This window comes from Oncorhynchus nerka, linkage group LG13 (assembly GCF_034236695.1).
Source record: "Oncorhynchus nerka isolate Pitt River linkage group LG13, Oner_Uvic_2.0, whole genome shotgun sequence".
Taxonomy (NCBI): Eukaryota; Metazoa; Chordata; class Actinopteri; order Salmoniformes; family Salmonidae; genus Oncorhynchus; species Oncorhynchus nerka.
Genome location: NC_088408.1, coordinates 18876995 through 18895795, shown reverse-complemented (window position 1 = coordinate 18895795; position 18801 = coordinate 18876995). Strand labels below are relative to the sequence as shown.

Sequence of the window (18801 nt, the reverse complement as noted above, 5' to 3'; positions counted from 1 at the left end):
GGTAATGTCTCCCCACAGAATAATTGATCAAGGACTCAGTATCCATCATTTATAGTTGTATACAAATCAGATGCATTGGATTACAGTAGTGTAGAAATTAAAGTATTTCAGAATTGAAACGTATTTGTGTGCCAAACAACTGAAATGAGTGTTCAGGTTGTTTTAGTGCCTAATGAATATGACACAGGTAGATTAGGCACATTTATGGAGCTGGTTCAAAGGAATCAAACATTTCATCCTTGTGACTATTGTCAATTTGCTATTTTTGTTGCGTCTTTACAAGTAGTATTTTGCTTCAATCTGTGCAATCATGCTAGATACATAAATTAACCATCTAGGGGTCATAAACTGAAAGTCTTGGAATTATATTTCGAAAGACTCCTGCCTTTTCAAAATGGACTTCATATCCCATACAGGTGTAAAATGTTATACACTACAACCATAATTAGTTCAGGTACATAGATACTGTTGAGTGCAGTGTTCCTACAAAACCGTAAAACTTGATTAGCTTGACATTACTTGGAGATGCAGTATACCTCTCCAAGCAATCATAATTTGGTACTGGTGAAGACTGACTCTAGTAGAAATCACTGCTCTATTTGACAAATCCATGATTGAAACTACATTCAAGGCTCAGTGCAATAAATATTGGCACTGAGTTAGTGGAATTGGCTGGAAACCATGCATCCCTCAGGTTCATAGCGCAGATGGAACTGAACTAAGATATTTCAGTAACATTGGTGCCTGGAATGAGGTTGTGGTCCTTGCCCTCTATTAGATGGTCCCATTGATTGAAGTCTTTATCTAAACCTGCAAAACAAAGGCAAACCCATTTGACACGTTCCTGTTTTACAAAATCGAAGAAGAAAAGCTTCTGCACACAATGACATTTGGACATGTCTGATGCACCTGTTGAACCAAATTAACTCTGTACAGATCCTTACCTAGATGTCTCTGCAGGAATGCTAGCGATGCTCTATTACAGAGATCGATGCCGACCTGAGGATCGATCTCTCCTTTCAGCTTCAGGATCTTCCCTATCCAGTTGCCAGTTAGGAAGGTGAAGTCTGGGAAGCTCTGGTGAACGGTTCCCCTGTGGGGGAAGAAGAAAATATAAGATTACTCAAGTGTCCATTGTCATTTTCAGATTAAATAAATAAAACAGAAACGGTCAGCTACAGAATATATTTTTTTACGTCATGATGTGCCCCTCACATAACAATTGAGGCAACTATTATTTGAATGGTGAACTGAAACCATTTAAAAAGTGAAAAGATCTTCCTTGGAAGGCAATAAACAACTGAGGTATTTATTGCACCCATACTGGTTTCAAAATCAGGAAGTGTCATTGTAAGCCTGACACGAGTTATAAAGGCCAGCAGGAAAGCAGATTTAGCAATGTTGCTTGTTTGTTCTCTTGCATTACTCAACTGGACCAAAGAGAGGGCTGAGCCGACAACATCACCAAAACGATGTGAGTGCTTCCATGGGACAGGAGTCAAATCAAATTTGATTTGTCACATCCGCCGAATACAAGAGGTGTAGACCTTACAGTGAAATGCTTACTTACAAGCCCTTAACCAACAATGCTTTAAGAAGTTACGAAAAAAGGTGTTAATTAAAAAATAATTAAAGAGCAGCAGTAAAATAACAATAGCGAGGCTATATACAGGGGGTACCGGTTCAGAGTCAATGTGCGGGGGCACTGGGTAATTGAGGTAATATGTACATGCAGGTAGAGTTAAAGTGACTATGCATAGATAATAAACAGTAGCAGCAGCAGCGTAAAAGAGGGGTCTGGGTAGCCCTTTAATAATTGGTTCAGGAGTCTTATGGCTTGGGGGTAAAAGCTGTTTAGAAGCCTTTTGGACCTAGACTTGGCGCTCCGGTACCGCTTGCCGTGCAGCAGCAGAGAGAACATTCTGTGACTAGGGTGGCTGGAGTCTGACAATTTTTATGGCCTTCCTCTGACACCCCCTGACATAGAGGTCCTGGATGGCAGGAAGCTTGGCCCCAGTGATGTACTGGGCCGTAAGTACTACCCTCTGTAATACCTTGCAGTCGAAAGGCCGAGCGGTTGCCACACCAGGCAGTGTTGCAACCAGTCAAGATAATCTTGATGGTGCAGCTGTAGAACCTTTTGAAGATCTTAGGAGACTGAAAGGCTTTGTCGTGCCCTCAACATGCTCCACTACAGCCCCGTCAATGAGAATGGGGGTGTGCTCGGTCCTCCTTTTCCTGTAGTCCACAATCACCTCCCTTGTCTTGATCACGTTGAGAGAGAGGTTGTTTTGATTCTGGACAGCCAGATTACTCGCAAGAATGACAAGAAAGTGGCTCATTTCATCTTGTTCTTGACACCTTCTCTTGTTTTGACTAATATGGCTAATCAAAAGGGAACCACCGCGCTAAATGGCTAAAATTCACTAGCTAGCTAACCAACAATTATACGATGTATTTGAGACTGCAAATTTATTTATGTTTTCAATAAACATTGGAGACCAAAGACAGCTTACAACAATTTAAGCCAACTGTGTCTGTTTTGCCCCATAGTTGCGCACGGATCGGTTTTGTTGCTAAACAACCAATCAGTCTATAGGTGTGGAAACAAAATCTACTAATCTATCGTCTTTCACATTGTCATCTCAGTAACAGTGAATGTATACTCTTTCCATACTTGATGGTGATCATTTTCCTCTGCATGGAGGTGGAGGAGGAGTCCAGTTTCCTCATGCGACTGATGTTCCCGGCCCATTGGAACTTCTCAGAGTTAATGAAGAAGATGGGCTGCTTTACCCTGACATAGATCTCTTCATCCAGGGGGAACATCCATGCGTCCAAGGCAATGCCACACCTGAGGAGATCAACATAAATATACAAATAATATTGTGAGTTCGGGGGGGTGCCCCAACCAGGACTCGATCCTGGGTCCAGCAACTGTCAACCCAACATCTTATCTGTTACGTCAAGAGATCTGAACCGCTTGACGAGGTTTCTAGGTGTTATGTTAAGGTTGCTGCAATAGTATAATATGGTCATTTCAGTGGTGGAAAAAGTATAGACACGTTAATAGAAAGTTACTCAAGTAAAAGTGTAAAAGTATTTGGTTCTAAATATACTTAAGTATCAAAAGTAAAAGTATAAATAATTTCAAATGTCTTATATTAAGCAAAGCAAACGGCACCCTTTTCTTGTTTAAAAAATGTACGGATAGCAATGGGCACAACAACACTCAAACATTTAAAATGTACGGATAGCAATGGGCACAACAACACTCAAACATAATTTACACATATACGGATAGCAATGGGCACAACAACACTCAAACATAATTTACACATATACGGATAGCAATGGGCACAACAACACTCAAACATAATTTACACATATACGGATAGCAATGGGCACAACAACACTCAAACATAATTTACACATGTACGGATAGCAATGGGCACAACAACACTCAAACATCATTTAAAATGTACGGATAGCAATGGGCACAACAACACTCATACATCATTTACACATGTACGGATAGCAATAGGCACAACAACACTCAAACATCATTTACAAATGTACGGATAGCAATGGGCACAACAACACTCAAACATAATTTACACATGTACGGATAGCAATGGGCACAACAACACTCAAACATAATTTACACATGTACGGATAGCAATGGGCACAACAACACTCAAACATAATTTACACATGTACGGATAGCAATGGGCACAACAACACTCAAACATCATTTAAAATGTACGGATAGCAATGGGCACAACAACACTCAAACATCATTTAAAATGTACGGATAGCAATGGGCACAACAACACTCAAACATCATTTAAAATGTACGGATAGCAATGGGCACAACAACACTCAAACATCATTTAAAATGTACGGATAGCAATGGGCACAACAACACTCAAACATCATTTAAAATGTACGGATAGCAATGGGCACAACAACACTCAAACATAATTTACACATGTACGGATAGCAATGGGCACAACAACACTCAAACATCATTTACACATGATGCATGTGTTTAGTGCGTCCGCCAGATCAGAGGCAGTAGGGTTGACCAGGTATAATTTTGATAAGTGCATGAATTGGACCATTTTCCTGCCCTGCTAGGCATTCAGAATGTAACGAGTACTTTTGTGTGTCAAGGAAAATGTAAGGAGTGTAGTGAAGTGAATGTTGTGAAGTAAAAGTAAAAGTAGTCAAAAATATAAATAGTAAAGTAAAGTACTGATACCCCAAAAAACGACTTAAGTAGTACTGTAAAGTATTTCTACTTCAGTACTTTACGCCACTGGGTTAATTTAGCAAGAGAGCTAGGTACTTCTCTAGCACTAGAAAAACAGACTTAATTGATGTACGCCAACAACCATCTGAGTGATGTGATGGAAAATGTTATTGTGTGAAGAGACATCCTTGAAAATGTTCTTATTTTTCGTGTCATAAATAATCCTTGGTTCCTGCCTATGCTTGGTAAAGATATGAGAGGTGACATCACCCCCTCCTTAGGACCATCTGGCAGAATATGTTCTTTAAGATAGGAGACAGTGCCAGACACATGCAGGAACCAACCCTATGAACCATGCAAATATAACTGGTCTGTGTTAGCAGTATATAAGAGAACAAACGGGACTGCGCCGACAGAGCTTAGTTCAGACCGGTACTTTATGCATCTAAGTTTGACTGTGAGCTCTCCAGCTTTCTGTTAATAAACAATGATTCATTCAAGATTGATTTCATTTTTACTTTTATCTATTTTAATTTTTCTTCTCTTCTTCACGGTGAAGTCTACACTTGATGTACACTTGTGACAAATACAATTTGATTTGATTCAAACCCAATGTTCCAAGGAAACATTTTGAACCATCTCATCTTAATGTGCCATTTGATGAAATTGATTAGACTTTAGTAGAGGAAAATGTTATGAAGATGTGAAAACTGAAGCGACTTTGAATGTGATGAAATTGAGAGGGGTAACTCTTACTTGAAGTTCACGTCTTTGCAGAGGGCTTCTACCACTGTTGCTCCCCCAAAAGAATGGCCCATCACCGCTATCCGGCACAAGTCCATAGAGTTCTGGGGAAGAGGGAAGATACAGGGTGATGTCATTCATTACCAGTAACACCGGATATGATTCAAACAGCAGAAAAAGTCATCGTACTAAAAGTTTGAACACGAGATGACTGAGTACCAATCGAACTTTCAGCCAACATGCACAACTTGTAGGGCCTGTTTATTATCCAATGTGGAGGAATATGTCTAAACAGTTATCAAAACTGTCATTCAACAAATTAAAAACAGGTGGCCTTGTTTCTTTAGTTTGCTCTACATCAGTGGTTCCCAAACTTTTTATAGTCCCGTACCCCTTCAAACATTCAACCTCCAGCTGTGTACCCCCTCTAGGGTCAGCGCACTCTCAAATGTTGTTTTTACCATCATTGTAAGCCTGCCACATACACACACTATACAATACATTTATTAAACATAACAATGAGTGTGAGTTTGTGTCACAACCCGGCTCATAAGAAGTGATAAAGAGCTCTTATAGGAACAGGGCACAAATATTAATAATCAATCACTTTACTCTTTATTTAACCATCTTACATATAAAACTTTATTTGTTCATCAAAAATTGTGAATAACTCACCACAGGTTAATGAGAAGGGTGTGTTTGAAAGGATGCACATACAGTTGAAGTTAGAAGTTTACATACACCTTAACCAAATACATTTAAACTCAGTTTTTCACAATTCCTGACATTCAATCCGAGTAAAAATTCCGTCTCAGGGCAGTTAGGATCACCACTTTATTTTAAGAATGTGAAATGTCAGAATAATAGTAGAGAGAATGATTTATTTCAGCTTTAATCACATTCCCAGTGGGTCAGAAGTTTACATATACTCAATGAGCATTTGATAGCATTGCCTTTAAATTGTTTAACTAGAGTCAAACGTTTCGGGTATCCTTCCACAAGCTTCCCACAATAAGTTGGGTAAATTGTGTCCCATTCCTCCTGACAGAGCAGGTGTAACTGAGTCAGGTTTGTAGGCCTCCTTGCTCGCACACGCCTTTTCAGTTCTGTCCACAAATTTTCTATAGGATTGAGGTCAGGGCTTTGTGATTGTCACTCCAATACCTTGACTTTGTTGTCCTTAACTTCTCTAGGGTACGGGGCAGCATTTGGAATTTTGGATGAAAAGATTGCCCAAAATTAAACTGCCTTCTACTCAGGCCCAGAAGATAGGATATGCATATAATTAGTATATTTGGATAGAAAACACTCTAAAGTTTCCAAACCTGTTAAAATAATGTCTGAGAGTATAACAGAACTGATTTGGCAGGCAAAAACCTGGGAAAATCCATTCAGGAAGTAGGATTTTTTGTTGTTGTAGTTTTCTATTCAATGCCATTACAGTATCCATTGACTTAGGACTCAAATTGCAGTTCCTATGCCTTCCACTAGATGTCAACAGTCTGCAGAAATGGTTTCAGGCTTGTATTCTGAAAAATTAGGGAGTAAGAGCAGTCTGAATGAGTGGACCCTGCCGTGTCACAGAGCTTTTTCATGCGCACGACCGAGAGAGTGCCTTTCTTGTTTACCTTTTATATTGAGAACGTTATTGTCCGGTTGAAATATTATCGATTATTTAGGCTAAAAACAAGCTGAGGCTTGAATATAAACATCGTTTGACATGTTTCTATGAACTTTACGAATACAATTTGGATTTTTTGTCTGCCTGTTGTGACTGCGTTTGAGCCTGTGGATTACTGAAGAAAACGCGCAAACAAAACAGAGGTTTTCGGATATAAAGGGAGACTTTATTGAACAAAAGGAACATTTATTGAATAAATGAATGTCTTCTGAGTGCAAACATATGAAGATCATCAAAGGTAAGTGATTAATTTGATCTCTATTTCTGACTTGTGTAACTCTTCTACTTGGCTGGTTACTGTTTGTAATGATTTGTCTGCTGGGCTTTGTTCTCAAATAATTGTTAAGGTATGCTTTCGCCGTAAAGCATTTTTGAAATCTGACACCGTGGTTGGATTCACAAGAAGTTAATCTTTAAACCTATGTAAAATAGTTGTATCTTTTCTGAATTTTTATAATTACTATTTCTGTATTTGAATTTGGAGCTCTGCAATCTCACTGGATGTTGGCCAGGTGGGACGCTAGCGTCCCACATACCCTAGAGGGTATGTGTAAGCCATTTTGTCACAACTTTGGAAGTATGCTTGGGGTCATTGTCCATTTGGAAGACCCATTTGCGACCAAGATTTAACTTCCTGACTGATGTCTTGAGATGTTGCTTCAATATATCCACATAATTTTCCTCCCTCATGAAGCCATCTATTTTGTGAAGTGCACCAGTCCCTCCTGCAGGAAAAGCACCCCCACAACATGATGCTGCCACCCCCATGCTTCACGGTTGGGATGTGTTCTTCGGCTTGCAAGCCTCCCCCTTTTCCTCCAAACATAACGATGGTCATTAAGGCCAAACAGTTCTATTTTTGTTTCATCAGACCAGAGGACATTTCTCCAAAAAGTATGATCGTTGTCCCCATGTGCAGTTGCAAACCGCAGTCTGGCTTTTTTATGGTGGTTTTGGAGCAGTGGCTTCTTCCTTGCTGAGCGGCCTTTGAGGTTATGTCAATGTAGGACTCATTTTACTGTGGATATAGATACTTTTGTACCCGTTTCCTCCAGCATCTTCACAAGGTCCTTTGCTGTTGTTCTGGGATTGATTTGCACTTTTCGCACCAAAGTACGTTCATCTCTAGGAGACAGAACGCGTCTCCTTCCTGAGCGGTATGGCTGCGTGGTCCCATGGTGTTTATATTTGCGTACTATTGTTTGCACAGATGAACGTGGTACCTTCAGACGTTTGGAAATTGCTCCCAAGGATGAACTAGACTTGTGGAGGTCTACAATAATTTTTCTGAGGCCTTGGCTGATTTCTTTTTATTTTCCCCATGATGTCAAGCAAAGAGGCACTGAGTTTGAAGGTAGGCCTTGAAAGACATCCACAGGTACACCTCCTATTGACTCAAATGATGTCCATTAGCCTATCAGAAGCTTCTAAAGCCATGGCATCATATTCTGGAATTTTCCAAGCTCTTTAAAGGCACAGTCAACTTAGTGTATGTAAACTTCTGAACCACTGGAATTGTGATACAGTGAATTATATGTGAAATAATCTGTCTGTAAACAATTACTTGTGTCATGCACAAGTACTTGACAAAACTATAGTTTGTTAACAAGAAATTTGTGGAGTGGTTGAAAAACAAGTTTTAATGACTCCAACCTAAGTATATGTAAACTTCCAACTTCAAATGTAACTCTGCAATGATGGGTTGTATTGGAGAGAGTCTCAGTCTTAAATCATTTTCCACACAGTTTGTGCCTGTATTTAGTTTTCATGCTAGTGAGGCCGAGAATCCACTCTCACATAGGTACGTAGTTGCAAAGGGCATTAGTGTCTTAACAGTGCGATTTGCCAAGGCAGGATACTCTTGAGCGCAGCCCAATCCAAAAATCTGCCAGTGGCTTCTGATTAAATTCAATTTTCACAAAACCGCTTGTTGCAATTTCGATGAGGCTCTCTTGTTCAGATATCGGTGAGTTGACTGGAGGCAGGGCATGAAAGGGATAAAGAATCCAGTTGTTTGTGTCGTCCATTTCGGGAAAGTACCTGCGTAATTACGCACCCAACTCACTCAGGAGCTGCGCTATATCACATTTGACATTGTCCACAAGCTTGAGTTCATTTCCACACAAAAAAATCATACAATGGAAAGACCTGTGTGTTGTCCTTGTTAATGCAGACAGAAAAGAGCTCCAACTTCTTAATCATAGCCTCAATTTTGTCCCGCACATTGAATATAGTTGTGGAGAGTCCCTGTAATCTTAGATTCAGATCATTCAGGCGAGAAAAAACATCAACCAGATAGACCAGTCGTGTGAGAAACTCATCATCATGCAAGAGGTCAGACAAGTGAAAATTATGGTCAGTCAAGAAAACTGTAAGCTCGTCTCTCAATAAAAATGTAAAAAGTAAATGCTTTGCCCCTTGATAACCAGGTCACTTCTGTATGTTGTAAAAGGGTTACATGGTCGCTGTCCACATCATTGCATAGTGCAGAAAATACATGAGAGTTCAGGGGCCTTACTTTAACAAAGTTAACCATTTTCACTGTAGTGTCCAAAACGTCTTTCAAGCTGTCAGCCATTCCTTTGGCAGCAAGAGCCTCTCGGTGGATGCTGCAGTGTACCCAAGTGGCGTTGGAAGCAACTGCTTGCGTGCGCGTTACCACTCCACTATGTCTCCATGTCAAGGCTTTTGCGCCATAAGTACAGATACCAACACATCTTGACCATCAAAGTCCATTTGATGTCACAAAGCTGTCCAGTACTTCAAAATATACCATCTCCTGTTGTCCTGGTTTCCAGAAGAGGATGTCTTCCTTAATTGACCCCCCATAAACGTAACAGACATATACCAGGAGCTGTGCCAGGCCTGCTACATCTGTTGACTCATCCAGCTGTAACGCATAGAATTCACTGGCTTGTATATGAAGCAGTAATTGTTTCAAAACATCTCCTGCCATGTCACTGATGTGTCATGAAACAGTGTTGTTTGATGAAGATATTGTCTGTATAGTTTTTTGGCCTTTTCCCCCAGGATTGTCCCAGCCATATTCGCGGTAGCAGGAAGAATTAAGTTCTCCACAATAGTATGAGACTTGCCTGTCCTTGCCACTCGGTAGCTTACCATATAAGACGCTTCTAGCCCCTTCATATTAATGGTATCTGTTGCTTTTATACATGTCTTACTACTCGAAAGTCGTCTTAATTCTCGCTCAAAAAACTCCTGTGGCTTATTTTTCAAATTGGCATGTTTGTTTTAAATGTCTGCGCAAGAGTGAAGGTTTCATTGAGTTGTGAGATAGTACTTTTGCACATATAACCTACTGTGGCTGAGGAAAGGCACTACTCCCAATATAAGTGAACCACAAATCAATGTAGTTCTCATCATATTTGCACCTCTTCGATGGTCCAATGTCCCTGTCTGTTGTTCGGTGCTTTCCTGGGTAAGGGGGCAGTAGCTTTTCAGCTGCATCAGATTCACAACTGTCAGTGTCCAAGCTAGCTGGGCTAACAACAAATGTAGAATTACTGATTCTAGCATTGGATGGGCTCGTGGACGCAGAACAACTTGTGTCGTCGACAGGTGCAGGTGTAGTACTGCTGGTAGTAGCAGTACTACCAGTAGAGCTGGTATGTGTCTATGGACACGGGCCTTACTTTTCTTAACCATTTATCCGTTTTTTGAGCTAACAGAATGAGCAACAGCTACATTTGGCTACATAGTTAGTGGAATTCCCGCGGGAGATTAACGATTAATGTGATTGGATGTTAATTATTTGACTAGGCTGCCTGTATTTGACATTGTGTTGTTATTTTGTTGAAAACTAGATGGTTTAATTTGATTTTTGGCAGTGAAACGAGGCTACTCAGGCGGAAAAAAAACTCACCCAAATGTATAGCCCCGTTGGAAAATATAAATGGAAAATATATACATTTTTTTAATGTGAATTACATTTTTATTTGGCGTACCCCCGACGGCATTTCGATTACCCCAGTTTGGGAACACCTGCTCTCCATAAAGGGTTCACGTGGTGTTTCATTTGAGACATAAAATATTCACCTCCAAAGTCGTCCAGTCAAACTCTGTCTGAAGCACGTTCTCCATATTTTTTCCTGAGTTGATTTGGATGAGTGTATCCAAAGCCTTTATGCACTCGTCAGCTCGCTGTTTCACCTACAAATAGACAGTTCAATATTATGCTTAGTTCTCAAACACATGAAATTGTCTTCCTAACAGAATGCAATGCGGAGTAATATGTCCAGTGTGGCTCAGTTGGTAGAGCATGGCGCTTGCAACTCCAGGGTTGTGGGTTTGATTCCCACAGGGGACAAGCACAAAAATGTATGCACTGGATAAAAGCATCTTCTAAATGACTAAAATGTAAAAATATAATACAAAATGTAATATTCCATGTTATGGAAGTAGTGATATCACATTCATAAAACAAATGTATTACTCAAATGTATGGTCCTGAGGAATGGCTCAGACAAGCAGATAAAAGGGTCTACACATGATTACACCGAATGTGACATATTCAAATGTGTACCTGTTTATTCCTAAGGGGGAATTCACTCTCGCCTGGTTTCAGAGATCGGTAGTACATCCATTCCTCTACCAGGTTCTCTGGGGCCTCGGGGTTGGGTTTAGGCGGCGAAGCCTCATCTTTCTCAGGCTCTTGAGGCTTTTGATGGTAGAAGTATGTCGCAGAGGCAGATTCATCCCTAGAGTAAAACATCAAATAGATATCGTTCAGCGGCACCAATACTGACATTATATCCTTTCGGTTGTTGTACAATGCTGACAGAGATCTGAAAAAAAGTGTGTTCTTTAAAAAAAGTACACAAGTGTGCTTTAATGAATAGGATATAGGAAAACGTTGAGTACATGTATAATATTACATATTAAGTGAAAATAAACAGTAATGACATACATACATTACCAGTCAAAAGTTTTAAAACACCTACTCATTCAAGGGTTTTTATTATTTGTACTACTTTCTACATTGTAGAATAATAGTGAAGAGGTCAAAACTATGAAATAACACATATGGAAACATGTAGTAACCAAAAAAGTGAAACAAATTAAAATATATTTTATATTTGAGATTCTTCAAAGTAGCCACCCTTTGCCTTGATGACAGCTTTGCACGCTCTTGGCATTCTCTCAAAAAGCTTCATGCACGATAGCTAAGGAATTCTCGAGGTTTTGCTGCCTGAGGTAGAGTATCTCATGATAAGCTGTACACCACACTATCTACCTACCGAGTTTTCATCTGTATTTTTCGTAGCTGTCTACATACCATCACAGACTGATGCTGGCACTAAGACCACACTGAATGAGCTGTATTCCATCATAAGCGAACAGGAAAACGCTCATTCAGAGGCGGCACACCTAGTAGCCTGGGACTTTAATGCAGGGAAACTTAAATCCGTCTTACCAAATTTCTATCAGCATGTTAAATGTGCAACCAGAGGGGAAAAAAACTATGGACCGCCTTCACTCCACACACAGAGATGCATACACAGCTCTCCCTCACCCATTTGGCAAATCTGACCATAATTCTATTCTCCTGATTCCTGCTTACAAGCAAAAGTTAAAGCAGGAAGCACCAGTGACTCGGTCTATAAAAAAGTGGTCAGATGAAGCAGATGCTAAATTACAGGACTCTTTTTCTAGCACAGACTGGAATATGTTCCGGGGTTCCTCCGATGGCATTGAGGAGTACACCACATCAATAAGTGCATCGATGACGTCGTCCCCACAGTGACCGTACATACATACCCCAACCAGAAGCCATGGATTACAGGCAACTTCCGCACTGTGATAAAGGGTAGAGCTGCCGCTTTCAAGGAGCGGGACTCTAACCCGGAAGCTTATAAGAAATCCTGCTATGCCCACCGACGAACCATCAAACAGGCAAAGCTTCAATACAGGACTAAGATCAAATCGTACTACACCGGCTCTGACACTCGTCGGATGTGGCAGGGCTTGCAAACCATTACAGACTACAAAAGGGAAGCACAGCCAAGAGCTGCCCATTGACACGAGCCTACCAGACGAGATAGACCACTTCTATGCTCGCTTCGAGGCAAATAATACTAAAACATGCATGAGAGCACCAGCTGTTCCGGAAGACTGTGTAATCATGCTCTCCGCATGCGATGTGAGTAAGACCTTTAAACAGGTCAACATTCACAAGGCCGCAAGGCCAGACGGATTACCAGGACGTGTACTGCGAGCATCCGCGGACCAACTGGCAAGTGTCTTCATTGACATTTTCAACCTCGCCCTGTCCGAGTCTGTAATACCTACATGTTTTAAGTAGACCACCATAGTCCCTGTGCCCAAGAACACTAAGATGACTACTGACCCATAGCACTCACATCTGTAGGCATGAAGTGCTTTGAAAGGCTGGTCATGGCTCACATCAACACCATCATCCCAGAAACCCTATACTAACTTCAATTTGCATACCGACCAAACAGATCCACAGATGATGCAATGTCTACTGCACTCCACACGGCCCTTTCCCACCTGGACAAAAGGAACACCTATGTGAGAATGCTATTCATTGACTACAGCTCAGTGTTCAACACTATAGTGCCCTCAAAGCTCATCAATAAGCTAAGGACCCTGGGACTAAACACCTGCCTCTGCAATTGGATCCTGGACTTCCTGATGGGCCGCCCCCAGGTGGTAAGGGTAGGTAACAACACATCCGCCACGTTGATCCTCAACACAGGGGCCCCTCATGAGGGGGGTAGTGCGTACAGCCCAGTACATCACTGGGGCCACGCTTCCTGCCATCTAGGACCTCTATACCAGGCAGAGTCAGAGGAAGGCCCTAAAAATAACCAAAGACACAAGCCACCCTAGTCAGACTGTTCTCTCTGCTACCGCAAGGCAAGCTGTACTGAAGCGCCAAGTCTAGGTCCAAGAGGCTTCTAAACAGCTTCTACCCCCAAGCCATAAGACTCTGAACGAATAATCAAAAGGCCAAATGGTTGTTATCATCTATGCATAGTCACTTTAATAACTCTACCGACATGTACATATTACCTCAACTAACCGGTGCCCCCGCACATTGACTCTGTACTGGTACCCCAATAGTCTTGCTATTGTTATTTTACTGCTGCCCCTTAATTACTTGTTACTGCATTGTTGGTTAGGGGCTCGTAAGTAAGCATTTCACTGTAAGGTCTAAACCTGTTGTATTCGGCGCATGTGACTAATACAATTTGATGAGGAATGCTTTTCCAATAGTCTTGAAGGAGTTCCCACATATGCTATGCACTTGGCTGCTTTTCCTTCACTCTGCGGTCCAACTCATCCCAATTGGGTTGAGGTCAGGTTATTGAGGCCAGGTCATTTCCTGCAGCACTCCATCACTCTCTTTCTTGGCCAAATAGCCTCATTGTCCTGTTGAAAAACAAATGATAGTCGCACTAAGCGCAAACCAGATGGGATGGCATATTGCTGCAGAATGCTGTGGTAGCCATGCTGGTTAAGTGTGCCTTGAATTCTAAATAAATCAGTGTCACCAGCAAAGCACCACCAAACATCACACCTCCTCCATGCTTCACGGTGGGAACAAAACATGTAGAGATCATCCGTTCACCTACTCTGCGTCTCACAAAGGCATGGTGGCTGGAACCAAAAATCTCACATTTGGACTCATCAGACCAAAGGACAGATTTACACCGGTCTAACGTCCATTACTCGTGTTTCTTGTCCTAAGCAGGTCTCTTCTTCTTATTGGTGTCCTTTAGTAGTGGTTTCTTTGCAGCAATTCGACCACAAAGGCCTGATTCACGCAGTCTCCTCTGAACAGTTGATGTTGAGATGTGTCTGTTACTTGAACTCTGTGAAGCATTTTTCTGGCCTGCGATTTCTGAGGCTGGTAACTCAAATTAACTTATCCTCTGCAACAGAGGTAACTGAGTCTTCTTTTACTTTGGAAGTCCTCATGAGATCCAGTTTCATCATAGCGTTTGATGGTTCTTGCGACTGCACTTGAAGAAACTTTAAAAGTTCTTGAAATTTTCCGTATTGACTGACCTTCATGTCTTAGAGTAATTATGGACTGTCGTTTCTCTTTGCTTATTTGGGCTGTTCTTGCCATAATATGGACTTGGTATTTTACCAAATAGGGCTATCTTGGGTATACCAACCCTACCTTGTCACAAAATAACTGATTGGCTCAAACGCATCAAGAAGGAAAGAAATTCCACTATTTAATTCTTAACAAAGCACACCTGTTAATTGAAATGCATTCCAGGTGACTACCTCATGAAGCTGGTTGGGAGAATCCCAAGCATTTGCAAAGCTGTCATCAAGGCAAAGGGTGGATACATATCACATATATTTTGATTTGTTGAACACTACTACATGATACCATATGTGTTATTTCAAAGTTTTGATGTCTTCACTATTATTCTACAATTTAGAAAATAGTAAAAATAAGGAAAAACCCTTGAATGAGTAGGTGTGTCCAAACCTTTGACTGGCATTGTACATACATATAATTTGACATATTAAGTGTAAATAAACATAAATGTCATTAATACATACATATAATATGACATATTAAGTGTAGATAAACAGTAATGTTGTACATTAGTCAGAGATTGTCTACCTAGGCCTAACACATATCACTAACACTTCCGTTATCACACTCACTTGTTTCGCTGACAAACCAATCAGATTCATACAGATTGATAAAACGGCTGACAAACCAACCAGATTCCTACAGATTGATAAAATGGCTGACAAACCAACCAGATTCCTACAGATAGATAAAACGTTTGGTGTTAACACGTGTATTTGTTGGATTTACAACTGCACAGGAACAAAAAATAAATAATCTTAACTGAAATAGAGATTTTTCACTTGAAAGTCAAAAACTTTCAAGATTAAATTATTCAAAATTCAAATTAATTTGGTTGGAGGCAAGTGATTCTCGTTTATGTGTAATATATCTGATCTGTGGTAAGTTACAGGCAAAAAAATAAATAAAATTGAACCCGTTTTGAAAAGAGAAAACAGACAATTCTGCTCCATTGCATTCCATTGTTAGGTGCAAGAGTGACAATATATTTAACTGCATCTTTAACACAACACAAATGTGTAACACAACACAATAGCCAGTTCAGTGCTGCTGAAATTCACAGAAGTCCACAGCAGCAAGCTTAACCTGTATAGGCTGTGGTGGGCTTTGGGCCATAACCCCATGACAGACAGGGTTAGGCCACAGACCAGCCATTATGCTATCCATATAGTACCAGCAGTCCATACTGATAAAAATGTGATGACCTAGTTTGTACCATTGTACCACTCCTACCCTGAGATAAACAGGCAGGCCGCTCACGCCTGCTGCCTATACGAGGGCGACTGTCTGTGTATTTATGGAGAGTCCTATGTCATTGTTAGCTTAAGAACATTAACTGTCGACTGGAATCTCATCCCTTCCTCTGTCCATTAGATTAGGGAGCGCTTCTCAAAGTCTCTTTTCATGAATGAAGTGGACAGAGACTGTGTTTACAGTGTGTGTGTAGAGAGTGTGGAGTACCTGTGTTCCACTGATGCTACTATGAAGCCTTGTGAGGCCAGTTCAGTGCATATGGCTGAATATAAAGTTCTGGGAGAAAAAGAGGTGAGGCATAAGATCATGTCCATATAATAACATAATATAATGTCCATATAATAGAGAATGTACATGTAAGGCGAACAATAAACTTCTGTTTGTACCTGAAAGCTCCAAGTCCATGAGAGAAGATGACTACTGGATACTTCCCATTTTGTTTATATGAGCCATTCAAGGCAGCAGGTATCTTAAAAGATCCTTTATAAAACACCAGAAACAACATGTTATAACAACTCAAGCACAGTTTGTGATTTAATAACCTCTACTGTATACTACATGCAACATTGTAAATCTAGCCCACCTGAGTTCGATGTTCCAGGATCACTATAGCTAAAATAACTAAATGGTCATGTGTACCATAGAATAAAAGTATTTACCAAAGAGGTAATTGAAAATCTTTTCACTCAGGCCTCTGTTGATTTTCATGAAGTCTGCAAGCCCATAGAAATATCCTTTACATGGGATCCAGTCTGGTTTTTCAGCATTGTCGGACACTACACATGGATAGTATAACCTAAAGAATGTTCCCTGGTGACAGACAGTTTAAATGGTTGTTACCAGTTGGTTTGGTATTTGGGAAAGATACTTTTTCCTAGCTAGTAGGAAAATGAGAAAAATAACAACACTGTTTACCTCTACAGTATGATCCATCATGAAATCTGAACATCCCACAGCATTAGGCCCTTTTGCTGGTGGGATTCCCAGGTTGTTGCTACAGGAGTTTCCCATAGCTGCGAAGAGACTCAATGTGCACCTTTGATCTGTAAACGCATTAGAATGTCAGTTGAGTCAGCATGAATAAGCACATATCTAGATGGTAGATACGGCGTAGGAAGTATATTTCAACATTCTTCGTATATTACATGAGAGACTACAGTTCCCCAATAAAGGAGCATGAAGTCAAATTATGTGTTGAATGCCAGCACCTAGCAAGATGTCTTTGGATCCTCAATGTGTACATGTAGTTGACAGTTAAAACATGACATAAATCATTAACTAACTAGCCACGACGTTAAGACTGATTTAGTTACAACCAACTAGATCATGGCATTAATGAATTAACATTAGCAAGTATGAACGAAATTGACTAACGTTAGCTATCATGAGTAACTAGGAATGGATAGATGCCAAAAGTTTAAAACGTTGATTTGTGATGCTAGTTATAACTATTTAGTTTTTATAATATGGTTTACATTTTAAAGCTAACAACTACCAATGACAAATTAGTTCGATTCAATTCAGTAACGTATCCATCCATACCTGATCCTGTCCTTGACCACTGATAAATCTTCTTAGCTAATAACTGTATGAGTCCACCATTAGCGTACATCGACCTCTAGGTTGCCTGATAAAGTTAGTTAGAAAGACGTACCAGTTGCTCGTGGGTTGCTAGGTCAACATTATCAGGTGAAACCTGTTTAAAAGTATGTCATTCGGGAGTGGCTTCCTATGTACATTCACTGTCTGTGGACACACATGTAGTAAGAGTTGGGTTAGACAAGTCGGGACTAGTGATGCACCAACTGACGTAGCTACTAGCTGGTTAGCTTAGCATTAGCACTTGCTAGCTACAGACTGCCTTCAAAAAGCATGGTCTCGTGTGTCTTCATGGCTTCTGTCCGCATAGTGGCAAAGATGCTTGTATAGCTAAACCACTACACCAAGATACACCACAACCGGTCGTTTTAAAAGGGAACAAATGAGTCATAGTGGGCATAACCAAGCAAGGAGGTGGGCAGAGCCAAGCACGTGCTATCAAAGATCCGATTGGCGCGTACAATTTTATATTTGCATATTTCTGTTGGGGAACGTCTACTCTAAAGTGCGCGTGTGCAAAAACTCAATTCGCCTTTGCACTCGTTCTAGACAACGTAATTTGTTAAACATTTGGCAAAAGGTAACGTCTACAAAACCAGTCCACTCTGTTCGTAACATATTCTAGTTTTGGGAACATACAACTGTATTGAGATCAAATGTTTAGTCGATGAGAAAATTTCCAGAATGTCGGCGAAAATCCATCTCGTTCCATCTTCTCCCACTGCAGGCCATTGGATTTCCTCTAACTATCATATTTGGTCGTGAGTGGAAACGCCAAGCAGATGCTTCACATCAATACATCTGGTGAAATATCGGTCTCATTGTTCTGTCGGTGATAATAGTATGGTTGGCAATCGCTTTGTAAATATTTGCATATTTATTGCATGACACAAACATTGTACAGATCAATATGCAAATATCACAAATAACAAAATATATATTTTTTCTTTTTTCTACTGTGTTATTGACTTGTTAATTGTTTACTCCATGTGTAACTCTGTGTTGTCTGTTCACACTGCTATGCTTTATCTTGGCCAGGTCGCAGTTGTAAATGAGAACTTATTCTCAGCTAGCCTACCTGGTTAAATAAAGTTGAATTTAAAAAATAATAATAATAATTACAGAAGAGTAAATAAATAAAACCAGAGAGACACTGAAAAAGTA

At 40.4% G+C, this 18801-nt stretch overlaps 1 protein-coding gene across 3 annotated transcripts; it reads right to left on the bottom strand.

Annotated features, from left to right (window-relative positions):
* Positions 1-35: 35 nt before the first annotated feature.
* Positions 36-17957, bottom strand: LOC115139186 (platelet-activating factor acetylhydrolase-like). 3 transcript variants are annotated; one of them, XM_029676319.2, is made up of 11 exons: positions 17581-17955; positions 16954-17081; positions 16698-16848; positions 16425-16518; positions 16246-16314; positions 11224-11398; positions 10737-10850; positions 5012-5103; positions 2678-2854; positions 945-1093; positions 36-810 (listed from the first exon to the last, which is right to left on the bottom strand). In XM_029676319.2, the coding sequence occupies exons 1-11, from the start codon at positions 17648-17650 to the stop codon at positions 719-721; spliced, it is 1311 nt and encodes a 436-aa protein (XP_029532179.1). In that variant the 5' UTR covers positions 17651-17955; the 3' UTR covers positions 36-718. The 3 variants fall into 3 exon arrangements, with proteins under 3 accessions (XP_029532179.1, XP_029532180.1, XP_064882301.1); XM_029676320.2 differs by having other exon boundaries at positions 17693-17955; XM_065026229.1 differs by lacking the exon at positions 2678-2854 and having other exon boundaries at positions 17581-17957.
* Positions 17958-18801: the final 844 nt, after the last annotated feature.